General features: G+C 41.1%; 1 protein-coding gene across 1 annotated transcript in view; it reads right to left on the bottom strand.

The window, feature by feature from the left end:
- Positions 1 to 1,808: 1,808 nt before the first annotated feature.
- Positions 1,809 to 19,703, bottom strand: part of kcnh8 (potassium voltage-gated channel, subfamily H (eag-related), member 8) — a 57,426-nt gene continuing 39,531 nt past the window's right edge. The window contains exons 9-16 of the mRNA XM_059350711.1: positions 19,294 to 19,493; positions 17,741 to 17,990; positions 11,808 to 12,022; positions 9,920 to 9,958; positions 8,511 to 8,788; positions 7,894 to 8,009; positions 7,551 to 7,630; positions 1,809 to 2,749 (exon numbers count right to left, since the gene is read on the bottom strand). Of these exons, the coding sequence (XP_059206694.1) occupies positions 2,177 to 2,749; positions 7,551 to 7,630; positions 7,894 to 8,009; positions 8,511 to 8,788; positions 9,920 to 9,958; positions 11,808 to 12,022; positions 17,741 to 17,990; positions 19,294 to 19,493 (1,751 nt within the window). The 3' untranslated portion in view covers positions 1,809 to 2,176. The remainder of the gene's footprint in view (positions 2,750 to 7,550; positions 7,631 to 7,893; positions 8,010 to 8,510; positions 8,789 to 9,919; positions 9,959 to 11,807; positions 12,023 to 17,740; positions 17,991 to 19,293; positions 19,494 to 19,703) is intronic.

Here is a 19,703-nt window from a genome sequence, read left to right as displayed (position 1 = left end):
TTTACACTGCGCTTTTAAGATTTCATGCTCAAATGCATGTAGTTGTACTGAGGGCCACTTCAAGTGAGGGTGCGGGCCATATGCGGCCCCCGGGCCTCCAGTTGCCCATCCCTGCTGTAGGCTATGTCAAGCCCAAAGTACCACAAACTGTCGCTTTGCAAATGTGTTTCATCCAAAAGACACTGCAAAAAGGTAACGCTTTTTACGCCGTCATACAATCAAACGCAGATAAAATACTGCGTTGATAATAGTAAAAGTAAATTTCGTCTGAAAATGTAAATGTGTGAAAGGTTTTTTGTAGCTGAAGTAATATTTTGTGTATGTATAATTAAAATGTATGCAGGGCCATTTTCAACAGTGATGTTTTACAAATTCTAAAAGACAGACACAAATATCTGAATTTGTTCCCATAAATTAAGACCTTTTATAGCGATCAATCAATGTATTGTACATGTATGTTTCAAGGAATCTCCTGTTTATTTGTTCTGGAAATGAGAGAAAAGGTGGAGTTCCAAAAAACAAAAAGCCAGGACATAACAGTCATATTTGTCATTTATTAGCATAACAGGTTTTTGTATCTAATAATATCAAAATGTTAAGGGATAAAAGATGTTTGATTACAGTACATTCCATTTGCAGAGAAGCAGAGTCAAACCTACATGAATTCAAAAGAGAACAGTAGATCTGTTAGGACGAGAGTTCGGACCTTTTTCCTGGTTTAAGATTGCATTGGCTGGTACCAGTGAACAGCATTTTCATATGCAGTAGCATCATTAACTGCCACCCCACTCTCTTGCATTCTTTGAGGTAAAAAAATACATCTTTAGTATCGATACATTCATAGAAATATAAAAGCGTCTTTATTTCCTTATTGTGCTTTTATGTGGGAATATTGCCTTTGCTCTGAACAGCTGAGAAAATGGATCTCAGAGTTGGGTGACAATCAGGGAAATGGCCTCCATCGTGTATTATGTACCAATTTAGTATTGGCAATTTGCTCCAGGCCACTTCACAACAGGGGCGATTACGTTGTGCCTAAATTACCCAGTTGTTTAAACTGAGCCAACATCCAATAAATATGCATCAGTAAATGCCAGGTTCAGCTATTAAACGATCGAACCGTGTTTGCTTTAAATAGATAGATAAATGGCAAGCTGGATTTCCACAGGGTGACATGCAGCATGTTAATATGTGTCTACAGGCACTACTCAAAAGGCTCGGAAAGGCATGCAGAGAGAAAGAGAAAGAGAAAGGAGAAAGAGAGAGAGAGAGAGAGAGAGAGAGAGAGAGAGAGAGAGAGAGAGAGAGAGAGAGAGAGAGAAGAGTAGGTGTGTGGAGAAAAACACTGGAAAAAGAGAAGCAGAGAGGGAAAAAGAGTCCCTGTGCTCAGTGTGACAGACGACAGCAGGGGCTGTGCTGCCCGAGGCATAACATACCCCCCCCACCTCCATAACCAACTTCCTCCACCCTCCATCCCCCCTTCCCTGAGGGCCAGCGGTAAAGAGCACAATACGTCCCATCTCTCTGCTCAAACCATTCTGTGCTCCCAGTCCAACCAGCCCCAACCAGCCACACACTGGTACACGCAATCCAGAGCACCATGCGTGGGTTGAGTGCTCATGGAAAGAAGGGTTAAAAGGAGGAGAAAAGGCAGAAATAGGAGGTTGGGTGAAGGACATTAACAGCCCTCACCCCTCCCTTCCTTGTCTCAGAAGCCCATCTCGACCACTCATGGTGCTTTCTCTTCCTCCAACCAGCCCAGCCGACCTGAAACCATCAAAAGCCAGGAGCAAAAAAAGAGAGGACAGAAAGAACTCTCTCCTCCACTGTATCCCTCTTGTCCTCCATTATGGCACAGTCCCACCTCAAGGTGGTGGTGGGGGGGTTGTTGGGGGTGAGCTGTGCCCAGAAAGCTGCCATCATGCAGCTCCACAACTGCTCCGAAACCTCTACATCACTACGTTTCTATAATGTAAAGCTAACACACCTAAACCTTCTGTACTTGTTTTCATGCAACAAGATTTTTAAACACGTGCCTTTAAAACAAAAGGAGTTGCATCCCTGCAAACGTCCTCCATTGATATGGGGGACACCACATGATCAGTTCAGGAACATATTCCAAAAGATATCCTGGATTAAGTCCTATAGAGTTCATGAAAATTCAGATTGAGGGCTGCTACAAACCCTTGGTTTGGTTGTGATAGGTGCCCCCAAGTCCAGTTTGCGGAGAACACCCAGAGCTCTGATGAGGTCCCTCATCTCCCCCGTCTTGCAGAGGACTGTGTACCCTTGACCTAATAGTGACGTCTTTATAGTGGGAACTCTCTGGTGAGCTGAGGGGTGAGGAAGGCGGGTGAGACTCTCCGATGACAGGCTGCAGTTGAAGAGCAGATGAGTTGCAAGTTGGAGGTGGACTTGAGCTGGTGATAGCAGGGTACCCCAGCTGGAGGTCCTGGGGTCTATGCGTGAGGGGGTCCTGGTGGCACATTGCACCATGTTGCTGAGGGATAGTGAGAGGAGACGAGGGCAATGACATGGGCGTGTCCATCCAGATGGAGGCAGTTTGAGAAGAGGATGGTGAGGGGTAGGACTGAGGAGGGGTAGGGTGGGGCAGGTAGTGTGCTGGGGAGTAGTGTGTGGGGCAGACTACTGTGGGCTGTGGTGCTGATGACAGTAAGGTCTCCATGAGCTGGGTCATTCTCCTCATGACTTGTCCAAGGTCGGCAACTTCCCTCCCGAGATTGCATACCTGCAGACACAAACACAAACAGTTTTTAGTCTTAAAGAGGAAAAGAAATGTCTCCATGGGTGTAGCGTGGCATTAAAATCCAATTGCAGGCAATCAGGTGGATGGTTAAAAATAAAAGGCATTCAAAATTATTATCCTAACTTTTTTATTGAAATCAAGTTTTTGCAGCAGGATAGAAGAAATGTATCCACCATTCTTGCACTGCATTTAGTTTGCAATTTTATCTTAATGATAAATCCACTCTGTTTACCGTTGCTCTATTTACACCATGCAATTGCTGATTTAAGTGAATGCTAATACAAATTGAATTTTCAACTGATGCTGCTTTATATTAAATTCATCTGCAGTAATTTGGAGTAATGTTCTAGTCTTAGTTTTTAAGTTTTAGTCATTGATTTTGCATTATTTCATTATTATTGTTTTTGTTTTTGTTTTGTTTTTTATCCCTGGTGGGTTTTAAAAAATATATTCTGTTGGCCCCATTTATTTATTTTTCATTTTATTGCCTTGTTGTAATGTTTAGTCCTGCAATATTTTATTATTGTTGCATGTTTATACAAAAGGTTTTATACAAATAAAGTTGGGTTGAAAGCGTTAAAAGCATTCAAATGGCAAAACATGATTGTGATTTTTATTGCACAGTGGAATAGTTTTTTTTATTTTTATTTTGAAAGGTTTTATGATTAATAATTAAAAAGAAAAAAAAGGCAGCATTATTAAATTGCACAGCTCATAGTAATCGCAGGTGTCGTCAGATCAACCAGCATTAATAGCAGGGTTAAAACTTGACTAAATATGGGTTAGTACATTCTAAAAAATACAATAAGTATCAGCACACACATCGCCTTATTTATAACACAATGAACTAGGTAGTCTAACTCCTTTGAGGTTGTAAAATATGTGCATGAACCACCTCTAGTATCCAAACCTATGGCCTCTATGCCTATAACTCTGAAAGTGGAATCACTGCCATATTAACTTTTCTGGTTATGTAATAAAGCAAAACCTTTGAGGAAAAAAGCCCTAGGATATACACTACATCACCAAGAATTTGGTCTTTTCAGGTCAGTCATTTTGGGTCAAAATATTTCTGTCACCAGCCTGCCGTTAAGCATGTAACACGGTGCTGCTATAATTGGCTGTTACACTGATGATGGGTGGGAGGTAGTGGTCGTGATTAGTTCCGTGTCATGTCCACAGAGGGCATGACCATGAAGCCCTGCCAACGAGCCATCTGCTTCTACCAGTCAAAGCACTCATGACCATTCATCAGGCCAATCACGCACATCAGTGCTACTGGATGCACATCAGCCCTCAGCAGGACACACAACTCCAGGTGAGAACTACTCCACTCGCTGTGTGAGTACGTCAAGAGGTGATCAAGTACACTTGTCATCACGACAGACTACATAAGGCTCGGAGCCCCCTCTTTGTCACATGGACACACATTGTTTCACATGTGTATTGTATGTGTGTGTTTTTTCTATGACATTAAAGGTATTCTTTGACATCAAGGTTGTTTCACTTTGATCCACCACATTGAGCCCCTGACAAATATTCTCTGTCCTTCTTTCACAATTCTCCCATCTCTCCCATCTCTCTCCCTCTCTGGAGTGGCTGATAAAAGCCTGGGTCTAAACTCCGGCTCTGATAAAAATAGAAAAGCTGAGAGCGACAGGACAGTCCAATCTGACACGCTGTCAACATGATTCCACTACTCCCACCTCAGAGACAACCGTCTGTGGGGATAGTCAGACAAAACTGCAGCTCACTGCAGCCACAGGTATGTGTTTAACCCTCCGAAAAAATCTGTCATAGCATTATTAAATTATACTTACTCATCCATGAATATCTGACTGAATAAATGTTTCTAAATATTACTACAACACATAAATGCAGTAATCCATTACAATCAACAAAGTAGCCATCCCAAGAGAAGTCAGGACTAATGAGAGAAACTCATATAGTAACTCCAACCGCCTCGACCTTTGCCAAATTTGTAATAACATAATGTAATGTCTGAAATGTTGTCAGAAACCTAGAAAAACAATCTGAACCCATCGGTAGCAAAATATTTTGGTGCATGTACATTGATGGTGTACAATTGCCTCCTGCAATGCATCCATTGCAGGGCTGTGGTTAAATCAATCTCAGTCAATACTGGTTCAATCTCAAAAGTTTTTGTCCCATTTAGTCACTTTGACACAAAAACCTGGGAGACAGGTTATAAAAGAAACAGAGGTTCCCCTTAAACATCTTGTTCTACTGACCCCCAAAATTCAACTAATGCTGCTTTAAAGTCTATGTTGTGGCTTAAAAGTCAGTGTTATTCCTGCTTGATGCTTTCAGTATTTCATTGTGTTTCTTATTGTTCATTTACAAAAGTAGGTCACCACTGCTGTGCATTTGTGGTGTGTGTACCTATGTCTCATTCTCAAGTGTATTTGTACTGTGCTGTGTGTGAGTGTTTCCAGCCTCTTCTTGTAATCATAAGTGCAATTACTGTGTTCAGGCAAAGCTCTCATTCTTCCAGCTCTCCCGTGTAGCTGCACATTATGATTTCCATGACACAGTACAAAGGTCACCGCCACCACCAGAATAAACCCTTCAGTGGCAGTGATGTAGCACAAGGTTAAAGGGTAAAGATGAGAGGTCGCAGAGCAAGGCAGAGTTTATTACTGTGTTCACACATTTTGTAGTTCATTAAAATGCTGCCACTTCTGTGTGGTTCAGGTCAGAATGAGCAAAGACCTTAACCTCGTCAGCTTGTTGTTTTGATGGCCATATCTCATGTTAAACATTGCACTTTGTGCTTTTTTTATTCAAAAGATGGGCTACAGGTCTCAAAAGGCCCTTGATACATGATTTCATAAAAAAAAATGGTACTGTTGCAGTTGTTTATTCAGAAAAATAACACTGCCAACTTACAAATTGGACCTCTGTGAGCATGCAATATTTTTGCATGTTTTAATTTGTTAAGTGTTGTCTAGTGGATTTCTACCCACAGTGGAGCTCCAACAATACAAACTGGAGTGGAGCATTAGCTGATCTTAAATGCACTGGATGAGAGTCTGTGAATGAGTTGACCACAGTATTGAATTACAGTACTTAGGACAATAAATCCTGTTTTTGCAAATAATATAAAACTATCCTGCATGTACCAAATATCAGACAATGGCTTTATTTGTCACTTGTGTTTGTGAAAAAAGCAGGTAACACCAACCACCACTCCGTTTTCATGTCCTATGGTGATCCGAGTGGATGGATCCAAGTAAGGATTAACAACCTACAACACCATGCTGAGAGACTTCCTGTAAAACACCGGTAACCCACAGAGACACAGACAGGACCACAGAGCCGACATGTATGAAGGAGAAACTGCTGCGCAATTGTGTGTCAGTCGTTTTCTCATCCCTCTAGGATTTGCTTTTTGTTTCTTCTCATGAATCTGCCTTTTCCTCTTTTCCCCCTCCATTTCCCTCTCTTCAAGTCTTTTTTATTCTGTCTGCCTCTATCTGCTCATCCCAGGATACAGACTGAGGCTTAGCGGGAGGAAGCAAACACCCCTCCTCACCTGCCAAAAGTCTAATGTCAATTTAGCCACCCGCCAATCAAAACCATAGGATACAGCATGAGAGGCTATGTGTGTGTGAACGGATTATTACAAGCTGGACAATGAGCCACCAAAGACCATCCAAATATGACACCATACAATAACACAGACAAGTCACAGTTAGTCTGGTGTAAAAGAATATGAAAGAAATATAAACAGGCTAGAGCGGTAGCACGCTAAATGGGGGAAATATATTGATGTTATTACAGGGCCATGATGTTAAAAAAGACATGCCACACATGAGGTTAAGGCACATTTCTTCTGCTAAACAATCAATGCTGACTTGTCGTGGGCGGGAGGCTGGAACTTCCATGTCAGTATTTTTAACCTAATGAGCTTGACTAATCCCAGGCTGTTCTCATGAACGGTTTGTATGATTTCCAATGAAATGTAATGCACTGACATTTTGTAGCTTTTCTACAAAATTGTGTCCAGTGATGTAGCATAAAAAGCCACATAGTTCTCTATGGGGCGTGTGGGAGGGCCAGCAGATGGATCTAACAAACCCAAGCTGTTATATTTTATATATTTTTTTATATTTTATTTGTTCATTTATTTGACTTTACTTTTTTACAATTAGCTATTGTTATTCATTATTATTATAATCATTAATATTATTATTATTATTATTAGCAGTAGTAGTATTACTAGTATTATTTGTTATTTTTATTTATTCATTTTTTTGTCATATCTATCCTGTTTTTTCTTTCACTGTTAGTAAATACCTTGTTCTGGACTTATATACTGTTTTTTGTTGTAGTTTATTGTGTTGTGATGTTATAGAAAATGTGAAAAACAAAATACAGATTTTTGTACAAATAATACAGTAATATAAAAACTGAAGGTTATGATTTTTGAGCTTCAACAAATAGTAGTGGCTATTTAAGGTTAATGAAAGCATATAAACTGAGGATTTTGAAAAAAAAAAAAAAAAACATAATTCTGGAAGGTCTCATTATAACACCACATACTCTCGAGCAGCCGTTTCCACAATGTCACATTCATTAATTTTTTGGCTTCATTACTTTTACTCTCAATCCTTTCACCTGTTTTGTGCCTGACATGCTGATCTAGCCATATGGCTAGTCCTTACCTGAGCCCACCTGTCTCTCTCTCTCCCTGTCTGTCTCTCTCTCTCTGTCTTGAACACACACACACACACACACACACACACACACAGAGTCCTACCTGCTGGTCGAGGTGTCTCAGTTGTCCCCTGGTCTCCTCTGCTTTAGCTGCTAACTCTGCTGTGCTGATCTGCAGTATATCTGTGACACAAATGAGCAGTTACAAATCACTTCAAGTGCTGAGTAAGAACTACAAATGTACACCCAGCAGTTATTACATCAAGGCAGCTGATAAATACTCTAGGCACTGTCAGGAAGTGCAAATTCACATTAATCACCCTCATTATACAAAAGTACTGCAAGACATTTGGATGTGAATATTTTTCTCTTCCCGGGATGTGGGCAATTGAAGGGATTGTAGATGTTTGAGAGGTAAACTGCTGAGTATTGTATGATGGGAGGACCTGTGGCAGATGCTGAGGCACTGGTTGGTTCATTGACAGGACACCCTCGGCTGGTAGAAAAAGGGAAAGCCAGGGAACCCTCCGTCCCGTCACTGTCTTCTGTACCATCCACTATCCTGCAGGGTGACAGAAATGTGTGTGTGTGAAAAGTAAAGATTGTTACTGATGATGTACTAATTGTTAATTTCAAATCAATACTTTGATAAAGCGAATACCGTGTAATCTTGAGATATCGTGAGAATCCATCTGCTGTGCAAGATAAGTTGCTGCTTGATTTATACGGTAAATATTTAGCAAGACCCAGCAACTGTTAGCTTAGCTAAGTATAAAAACTGGCAACAGAGGGAAACAGTTAGCCTAGTTCAGTCAATATGAAAAAAAACAATAGAACTAACTATGTGTGTGTAAGTTTTAGGTGAGGAAGTAAGTAAACAATGAAAGGTCACACAAATACTGTCTCTCTTGTTTGACTTTGACTCGTTATTTTGTCAAGTTGCCCAGCCTTAGTTTCAATCACATGTACTGTGCTAAAAAATGGCAAAAATAGCGGTTACACAGAGTCCAAGAGACACAGGCCTGCACAGGCAGACAGACAAATCGATGGTGATCAAACTCACCTGGGGCTGAGGTTGGACGGGTCTAAAGTGGTAAGAGTAATTTCCTGGATCTTCCTCTGAGACCTCCTGGAGCTCTGTCCTGCGGTCTTCTGGCTGGATCGGCTCAGTGGAGACTTCCCACCCCCAGTGTCCCCGAGGTTTACCGCTCGGTTCCGCTCCAATGACAGAGACACAGACATTGTCTCGTCTTCCTCCTCCTCATCTCCCTCATGTTCCTCCTGTGCCTCTATGATGGGCGGGTAGCCCTGAATCACTCGTCCGTTCCGTCTCAGCCCAGACTGGAAATAAAATGAAAAAAACAAACAAAAAAAAACATGAAAAGAATCTTTAAGAGTAGGGATGAATATCAATTACGATGTTTTAAGGACATTTTGAAGTAAAACCTTTGAGTGTGGTTACTAAGAGAACTTTTGGAGGTTACTAAAGAAAAATCAGACATGAAATCAAAATCTATTCATGCCGATTTGAGACATCTGAGGCATCAAAGCAACCTTAATGATGTCAAAAACTCTTTTTAAAAAATCCTTCGGATTCTGTTTCACAGCAATGTTGCCAACCTCATTATTTCTGCTTCCTCTGAAGATTCTGAATATGCTAAGCTGTATTTGTACACTTAACACTGTGACCCTGAACATGTTGTCAATACAAAAATTTGCACTTATGACTCTTAAGTGCAAGGAGCAGATCACTCAGCTGGATTTATGAGTGACAAGGTTGACCAAAAATCCCAGATCAACATTTTAGAAGCAAATTGTTACCTTTAGAGTAATAAAGGTAACACTTGTGAACGCTGACATCAGGCCTGGCTCTGCAGTTGTGCAAAAATTTCAAGGATGCTGACCAACCGTAAAATGAGGATACAATTAGGTAATAACAGAAATAAAGCCTATGGTAACCTATTGATCAGCGACATATGACCCAACGCTCTTGGAGAAAGCACCACAACAGTGTGAGGTTAATGGTTCCTACGGCTGAATTTATTTTATTGTACCTCAACATTCAAAGAGCAGCCTGACAGCATGTGGAGCATGTCATCACCATCTTCTATTCTGAAGAAGAATGATTTAATGGCCGCTAACCCTGTTCGTGCAGAATTGATCTTACTTCTCGCTACAAAAAAATAAAAAAATCTTTCTTTTAGAATCATTAATTCTAAAAGAGTGATCGAGTCCATTATCAGCGATGGAGGTCGACTGCTGGGTCGCCCTGCAGACTTTTCATAGGGCTAGAAAAATGAACGTTAATTTGAGTTTCATTACTTTCGCTCGTGGGGTGATTAAAACGTAGGCAGGCTAGTAGGGTGAGTCTTTTGAGTTAAATGGTACCTGTCTCAAAGTCGGGCATTTTAGTTTCAGATAGCAAATCATTAATCAGTGTTTGAGTCTGTTAGAGTGCTCGTGGTCTGTTACCTGAGAATCTAGAGCTGTCGTGGGGAGTCTGGCCTTAACCTGGAAGAGAGCCAGAGAGGAAATATACAGTAAATGAACTGCAGGAAAGAGCAATCAAGATGTGGCCTTTCTTCTCCCAGTTTTAAATTACGGAGGAGCGGTTTCACAATGCTCTGCAGTAAATCATTTTGCAAAGCTGGCACAAAAAGACTATATGGGTTGCAGTGATCCAATGATGGAAAATAATTCACCTTAACACACTGATGCTGCTGTGTTGTGCTCATATATATTGTACAGTAATATCCAAGCAATTTCAGCCTCTCAGCCACAAACACATCCTCCATCCTGAGCTGTTTCCTTCCTCCTATCTTCATTTTGACTCCACTCAGTCCTGAGATTCTGGCTGCACCTCTGCACATTTGCTTCACCTAAAAGCCCTGCGGCAGGTATAGTGAGTCTGAGTGTGTGTGTGTGTGTGTGTGTGTGTGTGTGTGTGTGTGTGTAAGTGGGCCAGTGGTGTTTGGGTTGGAGAGACAGAAACACCTGACTGTAATTACAGCAGCAGAGCTTCTCCAAGTGCTCCTGCTATTTTTGCCCTCTCTCTCTCTCTCTCTCTCTCTCTCTCTCTCCCTCTCTCTCTCTCTCTCTCTCTCTCTCTGACAGACAGACAGACAGACAGACACACGCGAACACACAGGGCTTTGAAAGAGTGAGAACTGGCCAAAATGTCCTCGCTTCACAAAAAGTCCCCCCCTCTGTTGGTTAAAAACTTGTTCTGGTCCTCACTATGTTGGATGTATAAGAATACAAAGACACACACACATGCACACACACTTCTTATTTAAAGCTTTTCCCTCTTGCTTTCTCCAGCCGCTCTCAATGCCCGTTTCCTCTCACTCAACCCATCAGTCATTCTCACACATTATTACAGTACCTTCATTCATTATACAGAGAAATTGGCAAGTGTGTATAAAGTGCTTGTCATGCACTGCTGTGCTTAGGGCTCATTAATATCAGCTTTTCTTTTTTCCAATAAAAAACATAGGAAGTATCAGGGTTTATGTAGATTATAAGAAGAGTAAAACTCCCATAAAAAAGTAAAGAATAAAACATTTTGAGTGAAAAACTGATGTAAAATTACATTTAATTTGTTTATTTATTTAAAAAAAACTCATGTGTATAACCATCACCTAATTTAGGTTTCTTTTATATTTTCTCTTAATGTTTCTATTGGTGGAAGTTTTTTTTTGTCAATATCACAAAAAAACCTAATGAATGTATACTACATCAGGCCATTGTCATGATTGATTCGTTATTATTCGTACGATAAATCCACTGAATTTTGTAGCTATCGCACAAAAGTTTAAGTAGCATAGGTGGGTGGGTAAAAAATAACCAGCCAGTGTTCCTCTCCTACTGGAAACGTATTTACTCCAGTTCTCATCACTGACATAACTGCATCTATAGTTATGTTCAGAAGTTATTTAAACCCTTTCCTTGTTCTCTTTTACTGATTTTAACCCAGTTGTTGTGTTGCCTAAACTTAGCTAAATAGCTTCCTTAAAGGAAACCTAATTCAGTAGTTCGATGTCACAGTGTGAAAATGTTGAAAACGGTGATCGTCAAATGTTTAAAACAGGAACTGATATTTTGTAGTATATGATGCAAATCCTATTACTTTTTTTTTTTTAAAGAAATCATGTGAACCCATCATGAGAATATGTGGACAGGACTGCAGTAATTATTGTCCTTTTGCAGCATGAAACATAATAACATCTGGGTGCATAGGGAACCAAAATCAAGGTGAAAATCAGTTTAACCAATCTGCTCCTTTAAAATAGTCTGTGTATTTTTTTATTTAAATCTGCAAAAGGATCAACACTAACTTATACAACTTGGATGGACTTACATGTGTCTCATGTCCCTCCCTCAGGTTGTATGTGAGATCCTGCTGGATGTCCTGGACGAAGTGGTCCGAGTATTCAGGGTAGAGGTCTAGCACCTCGTACAGCCCCCTCAGGTTAATACACTGCAGATCACAGTAGGTCAGGGCTTTCACGTCTGCGTTGGTTTTTATCACTCGGTCATCTAAGGACAGGTTCGCCCCGATCAGGTCGCCTTTACCTGCTCAGAGAGAGACACAGACATAGTAGATCAGATAAGGGTCACAGCATGTTTATTTTCCTGTAAAAAGGGTTGAGGATTCAGACTCTGTAGTGTCTCTAATGGAAACACGGCAGCATGTTTCAGATCTTCCATTTATTAAAGAGCTTCTCAGGGAGTGTACAGGTTGGAGTGTTTGGGAAGTTTTGAATCAGCATGATGCTAATGCAATAGGGTACAAAAACCTGTTGACCTGCCCTCATGTCAGCACCCATCTGTGACATGGACATGTTTATACGATTGAATTCTTCTCATCTCCAGAAGTGCTGTTCTGTACCTGGCCTGACCTTTGACCTGACTGTGTGGTCACGAAGGAGGAAAAAAAAGAAAGAAATAGAAAAAGACAAAAAGGAGAAGTTGTAGGTTGTATAAAATCAAAGCATTATTATAGAAAAACATTTAAAAAGTCCTTTGTTATTTGTAATTACTCAAATAAATGTTGAAATGCACCATGGCTGCAGTCGTAAATGTTAAAAAGATTGTGGTTGAAATGGGAGAGGTTTCTTTCAGTGGTCAAATTCTCAGTCAAAAGGATATTTTTCTCACAGTCCCCCTGGCATTTATAGGAAAAATGTCATTACGTTACTACCAAGAGACAGAAAAGACCAAAGAGATGCAAAACACAAAATTACCAGAAAAGGCATACCATGAGACACAAAATGACCAACTTAATCACAAAGACAGCAAAGAGGTACTTGCTCCTGTGAAGGAAAGGGGGCAGGGCCATCTACATGTCTGTGCCCAGGGGCCTGCCCATGACTATGACTTTTTGTTTTTTGGCATTTTCATGCTTTATTGACAGCGACAGAGAAAATGGAAGGGGAAGACATGCAGCAAAGGTACTTGGGCTGGACTCAGCCTTAAGGCGTGTTTCCACCAAGTACTTTTTGGAAAGCAGCTGAGTGTTTTGGCCACGCCCACTAGTTAGTTCCCCTCGGCCTCTGTTCCCATTCAGGTACTTTTGTAGCGGCTAACCTATGGAGTTTGAATGTGACTTAAATAGTTCTGCGACACGTGATTATTCAGCAACAATTTTGACTGTGACATCAACAGACCGACGCGGCAAGTCGAAACAGTCGAGACATCAACATGGAGTTAGTTTCTTGTTCTCGGTTCTCTCATTTCAGTCTGCTCTGCTTTTTTTCTTTTAAAATTGATGCTGTTATGTTGTGGTTGTGTTGAGTTATACTCACGTTATATCCCGCCTCAACCTTATCCAATCAGCGTTGACTAATTAGTAGCGGCTCAGAAAAGAACCTACCCGAGGCGGGTACTTTCTGAGCCGCTACTTGAGCCGCTAAATGGTAGAGTTGGGCGGATCCGCTCTTCTAAGCCACACCATAGCGGCTCACTAAAGGGAAAAGTGCCTAAACACGCGCCTTTATGTGCTCTACCAGTGAGCCACAACTATGACTACGATTTAATATGAAAAAGTCTTAATTGCTGCTACCTTCTTCACTTGAGTCTATTTAGGATCAGGTAGTCATAACTGAGTCATTCTTCCCGTCATTTAAGACAAGTGTAATCTAGGCTTCTGCCACTTGGCAACGGTAGTGTCTACTTCATCTACTTCTTGCAGTTGTTTTCACCGTGCACAACAATAAAGAAGAGCAAGGCAGCTGGAAATAAACAGAGCTGACAGCAAGCTTTTATTTTTAGTTGTTACATTAACAATAAAGTGTGTTCCTTGTCAACTGTCGGCCCTTACTTGTCATATGACGTTATAATGAAAAGCACAACTAGTCATCTGAACGCACCGACAACTTAATTAAGCAAAAGAGATGAAACTCAAGTAACAAAAGGTACAAACAGGACCAAGTAGAATGAACAGAAAATTACTATTTACAGTCTATGATTATTATTAAAAAAACATAATCTCCCTCACTGTTTGAGAACATTTCACTGTTTGAAAGAAGTGGGCTGACAGCTGTTTCCTGTTCTCTTTATACATACAGGACGGAGCTGTATGAAGTAGCCTGTTAGAGTTAATGCCCCTTAAGCAGTGATAAAATATTCATTATGGTCATTGTGAATTGTGAACACTGCTCAATTACACCAAGGCTGATGGAGCGGCAGTCGTGACTGTTCTTATTCTCTCGCTCCCTCCCTCCCTCACTCTCGCTCTCCACTGCTCCTTCCATCTCTCAGTCCACTCCTTCTTACCTCAGCCATTACTTCTCTCCCTCCCTCTCTCCGTTTCTAGATTCCTCACTCCTCCTGCTTTATCAAAACCCTTTATCTTCTTTTTCGTCCTCCGCCTCCCGTTCTGTATTCATTCCCTTCTTTCTTCCCTTCCCTTCATTCTTTCATATTTCATTACATCTTATTGATCCTTTGCTGCTTTGTTCCTGTCTTTTCTTACTTTCTTTCCTACTCTTTCGACCCTCCCTGATTTTCATCCTTCTTCTCCATATTTTCCTTCTTCCTTACTGCCTTACTTTCCTCCCTTTTCTTCTAGTTCCCCTGTTTTCTCTTCATTCTCTCCCTTTCCTTGATTCCCTTTTTCTCCACTTTGTATATTTACCTTTTCTTCCTTGCACTCCTCCCTTCTTTACTCACTATTTTCCTACCATTCTCGTTCCCCTCTCTTCTTTTCTCCCTGTCTTCTTCCTTCTCATCTTTTCTGCGGCACTTCCTTTCTTTCATTCCTCCCACTTTACCTTCTTTCTGTACTTGCTATGTTCATTCCTTAATTCATTAATTTCTTCCTTCCTGTTTCATTTATTTCCTTGCCTCCTCTACATTAAATTTCTCCTTTTTTATTTCCTTCTTTTAATCTTTCCCCGTTTTGTTTCCCTTCCATTTTTTCCTTCCTTTATCCCTCCCTGATTTCCTTTCTTCCTTTTTCCTTCTTAATTTTTTTGTTCTTCCACCCTGTTGCTCTTCTTTCATTCCTTTCACCAGCTCCTGCCTTCTAACCTTTCGCTCAGCTGTTTCCTCCTATTAAATCTCACTCACCCTTCTCAATTTCCCCCCTACACTTCTTCTTCTCTCTCTCATCCCTTTTCTTTCATCTCTTTCTTTTTCCTACCTCTGCTTTCCCTGTCTCTCTTTCACACTCTCTCCCTGCCTCCTCTGTGCCGTCCCTCAGTCCAGTTGTTTCATTTCTTTCACATATTCCACTACACACACACTCTCTCATTTCTCTCTCCATCAACCCCACTTTCTCCTCATCCTCTCACTTTCTCCCTTTCACCCACTCTCTATTAGGAGGTACTGAGCTGTGGCTACAGACTTGTGGTGTGACAAGAAGAGGGAGATAGAGAGACGCGCACACACAGAAAGAGAAACAGAGCTTTTTTTTCTCCTTCAGTCAGACACTCAATGTCAGCCTGACCTTCTGCACAGTCAGCAGGCAAACACAGAGACAATGCTCTCTGCTTGTCAAGCCTACACACACACACACACACACACACACACACTAACCCACCCACACACCAACACAAACACACACCACTCTGTACACCAGTAAACAATACCACCTTCTCCATACACGCACACGCCGAAACATATGCAAACTTTTTGTTTGCCCGTGCTGAGACAAACAACAAGTGCACGCGCGCGCACACACACACACGCACGCGCGCGCGCACACACACACACACACACACACACACACACGCACACACAAACACACACACGCACACACGATAACAAGATCAAGATAAAGATTGTAAGCGCTGCACCACCAGAGACAAAGTGATGAATGGAGGTTCAGATTTGGATCTTTCTTCCTTTCTTGCATTGACTGTGTCACACTCTCTCTCTCTCTCTCTCACACACACACACACACACACACACACACACGCTTATTCCAGATTGGTCTATAACTCTGTGTCATAAAGGTCAGATAGCCAAATCCACTCAGTACCAGACATAGTGTTACACAGCAGATGTGAGTGGTTGGAAATGCAGCTAAGCTGAGTGTTGTTTCAGATGCACTCTGCACCAAGAGACATGTACGACATCTATGCTGCTTTTCATTCCAGCACAGGTGCAAGTTTGTGCAGATGTATGGTGGGAATGTTGTTATGATGACAAGACTGTCTGTGAGTGGCTATGAAGATACCTGTCAATATAATTATCATCCATCTATAAACTACAGTATATCATTTTTAACTACTTTTTTTTTTTAACAAGCAGTCCTTTCTTTAATGCATCTTGTTATATGATTTCTTCTATTATTCCTTTCTTAGAACATTTACATAATCATTTCTATTGCATTAAGAGAGTTTCTATAGCAATGATTATAATTGTATAAGTAAAGACACCCAGACATCTTTTCTTAGTTTGAGCTGAATTGCAGCTTTAGCAAATGTTTTTGAACCTTCATTAATGAGAGGCCAACTTCTATTTTAGCATCACAGCAATCTGTAATTGCTGATTTCAGGGTTATCTCAGCAGTGAAAAATGCCTTTTAAGTTCCCTATTGTTCCTTTTCTGTTGCAGAATGCACACAAGTCAATGCTGGCAGTGGATATTGTAATTACCTGCTACCTTAGCAAATCAAACATTCATTTTACACTGCAAATGAAAATGCACACAAATTTGGCCTCTGGTATCTGATAACAACTGATTACAACTATACCCACCATGGACTGAAGCGGACAGCATTCAACTAGTTTAGACTAGTTGTAAGTGAAATAACCTGACCAGGGAATAGGGAGGATGACATTGGCTGGACTTGACTGGACAACTCAGATAAAACTGGACAGGACTGAATTTCACTGCAGCAGTTTAGACTTTACCTTAGTCAGCTGGACATCACTAGACTGGAGTGGTTTAAACTTTATGGAATTGGAAAATGATCTATCTAATGATTTAAGGGGCACGGTGGCGCAGTTGGTAGCGCTCTCGCCTCACAGCTAGAGGGTTCGATTCCCGCCACCATAGGGTCTATTAAGAATAGAGCACTGAAAAACACAACCAGAGGCTGAAGGGCAAACTAGTGAGAGAAAATTCCAGCTGTGATGACGTTTAATGCCCCCGACAACCACTGTGGTCGCATTTAGCCACTTTAGCCAAAATTCACAAGTGGGGAGATTTACTAATGTATTTTATATCGTACAACAAAACGCAAACATCTCTTCAGCTTGTGTTAACCACAGACCTTATTTCAGGCATCTTACCACCAAATCCTCATTGAATTTAAGAGGATAGACCCCAGTGTTCTAAAATGCTAACTTACTTCCTGGTTTAGGAACTCATTCCTGTGGCATCCTATATTATGATATGATATGATATGATATGATATGATATGATATGATATAATACAGTGTGCAGGGGCTGAATGTCTGTCCACTATTATTACTATGTCATCCAACATCAATTAAGAATTTGGCTCCCCCTTAATGCGTGCACATCAGTCTTTGGTTGTAACTGCTGGAACATATTGTTGAAAAAATGGCATCCAACTTATGTTGGCTTTGTGTGAGTTTAATAACAATAGGCTCTGAGACTGAGCTGTAGCCTTTAGGACTCTGTGATGCTCCTTTTTCTAAACAATGGGCTCATTTGCAGACCCAGCTTTAACACAATGAGCCGCACAGAGCTTTATTATAGAGCTTGCTGCTAGGAGTTTCTTTGTAAAACTATAATGATGGCACAGAGGGATTCTTGCTCCTTCTTTCACACACCACCCCACATTCTCCCCTCCATGCCCCACATCCTTTATCGTACCCAGGATGGCGAGCACCATGCCATCTTTCAGCACTTCCATGGACCCGGAGCAGACAAAGAAGATGGCCTGGAGTGCATCGCCCTGGCGGAGGAGGTACTCTCCCGGGGCGCAGAAGGAGGTCTTGATGTGCAGCGACAGGGAGCGCAGGCAGCCGCGACTGGCAGAGGCAAATAGCGACAGCTCCAGGATCTCCTTGTTAAGGTGCATGGTGATGTCGGATCGCAGCTCGTCTGGGAAGTCCTTTAGCAGCTGTGAAGATGATGGGAGAAAGAAAGAGAGAGAGGGAAAGTGAAAGAGTGAGGAGAGAACGACAGCTGTGAAAGCATAGCCATGCTGCACCTCAGTGATTACATTTAGCAGCCTTACATTATTTCCCAATATCAATTTTTTGCTTCATCTCTTTCAGGATACATACTGTATATATAATTATATATATATGAATTATATTAATTTACATTCAGCAAATAAACATAGCTAAAATAATATATATGTGTGTGTGTGTGTGTGTGTGTGTGTGTGTGTGTGTGTGTTCATATCAGTGGTGGTGAAGGACAGCAAAAAAAACATCTGGAAATGCTGACCAATAACAGCAGATTTTTTATTTTTATTTTTTAATAGGTCCACTTTAAAAACACTAAGTATTTCTCATATGCTACTGTGTAAATAAGCACAATTTATATGTGGTTTCTACAAACAACATAAACATGCAAATATGATCTGGAAATCCCCTATCACAGTTTTTTTTTTTAAGTCACAACATTGCATATCATCTATTTGTCTGTCTCCTTGTCGGGACTAAGATCTGGAGCACCCCGTCACATAGTCGATCAATGAGTCATCAGAGCCAGGCTGACTTTAATCAACAGGCCCATCTATAATTCATCTGTCTGGGATTCATCATCATCACTCCATCTAAGCGCTGGTTGGGGCTCTGACAGCTGTCTCGCAGGCATTCACAGCCTGGAGGGACAAGCTCCTATTAGACTACTAACTGGTTGACTCCATTTCCCTGAGCTTCTCAACAAAAGGTGTTGTTCACCCTGTTTTTCTCCCTTTTTTTTTCTTTTGCTGTCCTCATGCCTCAGTGTCGTTGATGTTGTTTTAAGTGTGGTGTCCTGCTGTCCCACTTTCATGTATTTTGAATTGGTCCTGCAATCATGTCACCCCCACACCTCAAACTTCTATAAAGTCATTATACTTTCAATGTAACAGTTGTCACTTCAACTCCAAGCAGCCTAGAGAAAAAAATTCAATGGTTTAAACAACAGGTTAAAAAATAACTTGTCGTCCGCAAATGACCGTGTAAGTCACTTTTTCATTCTTGCCGTCTGTCCACTCCGTGTCAGTGTTGAGGGGAAAAAAATGCTCTTACATTGATGAAGATCATGTTGTATCGATCACCTCTTATGATGAGTTCAAATGTGGATGATGAGGATTGAAAACTATGTCTATATCTTTTTAAATGAGCTATTGATCCCTGCAGACTGTCAAAAACACCTGAAAAGGATGAGAAGGATTTATATCAGCTTCAGTGTATATGTGCTGGCAGTACCTCGTTACAGTCGATTCCGTTGTTGACCGACCATGTCGTCTGAAAATACTCCAACATTCGCTGCTTGAGGCTCTGCGGCAGGTGATGGACACGTATGAAGTCCTTGAGGTCTTTGGTTCTGGTGTGGTACTGGGACCAGCGTGAGTACATCCTCTGGATAATGGCAGTCACATTACCAAAGACCAATGCATGCATCAGTGCTGCAGGTATTGACGGAGAGGACATAAGAGGACATAAGCGAGAGTCAGAGATAATCAGTGGTGGAAAGTAACTAAGTAGCACTGTTAAGTACTGTTTTAAAGTATTTTCATTTTTTCTGCAGCTTTATCCCTATATTCCATTACATCTCAGAGGGAAAATATTGTTCTTTTTACTTCACTATTTGATCATTTTAGTTACCGGTCACATTG

The sequence above is a fragment of the Centropristis striata genome, chromosome 14, assembly GCF_030273125.1.
Source record: "Centropristis striata isolate RG_2023a ecotype Rhode Island chromosome 14, C.striata_1.0, whole genome shotgun sequence".
Taxonomy (NCBI): domain Eukaryota; kingdom Metazoa; phylum Chordata; class Actinopteri; order Perciformes; family Serranidae; genus Centropristis; species Centropristis striata.
The sequence above is the reverse complement of the archived record's forward strand: the minus strand, read 5'-3'. Positions and strand labels throughout refer to the sequence as shown.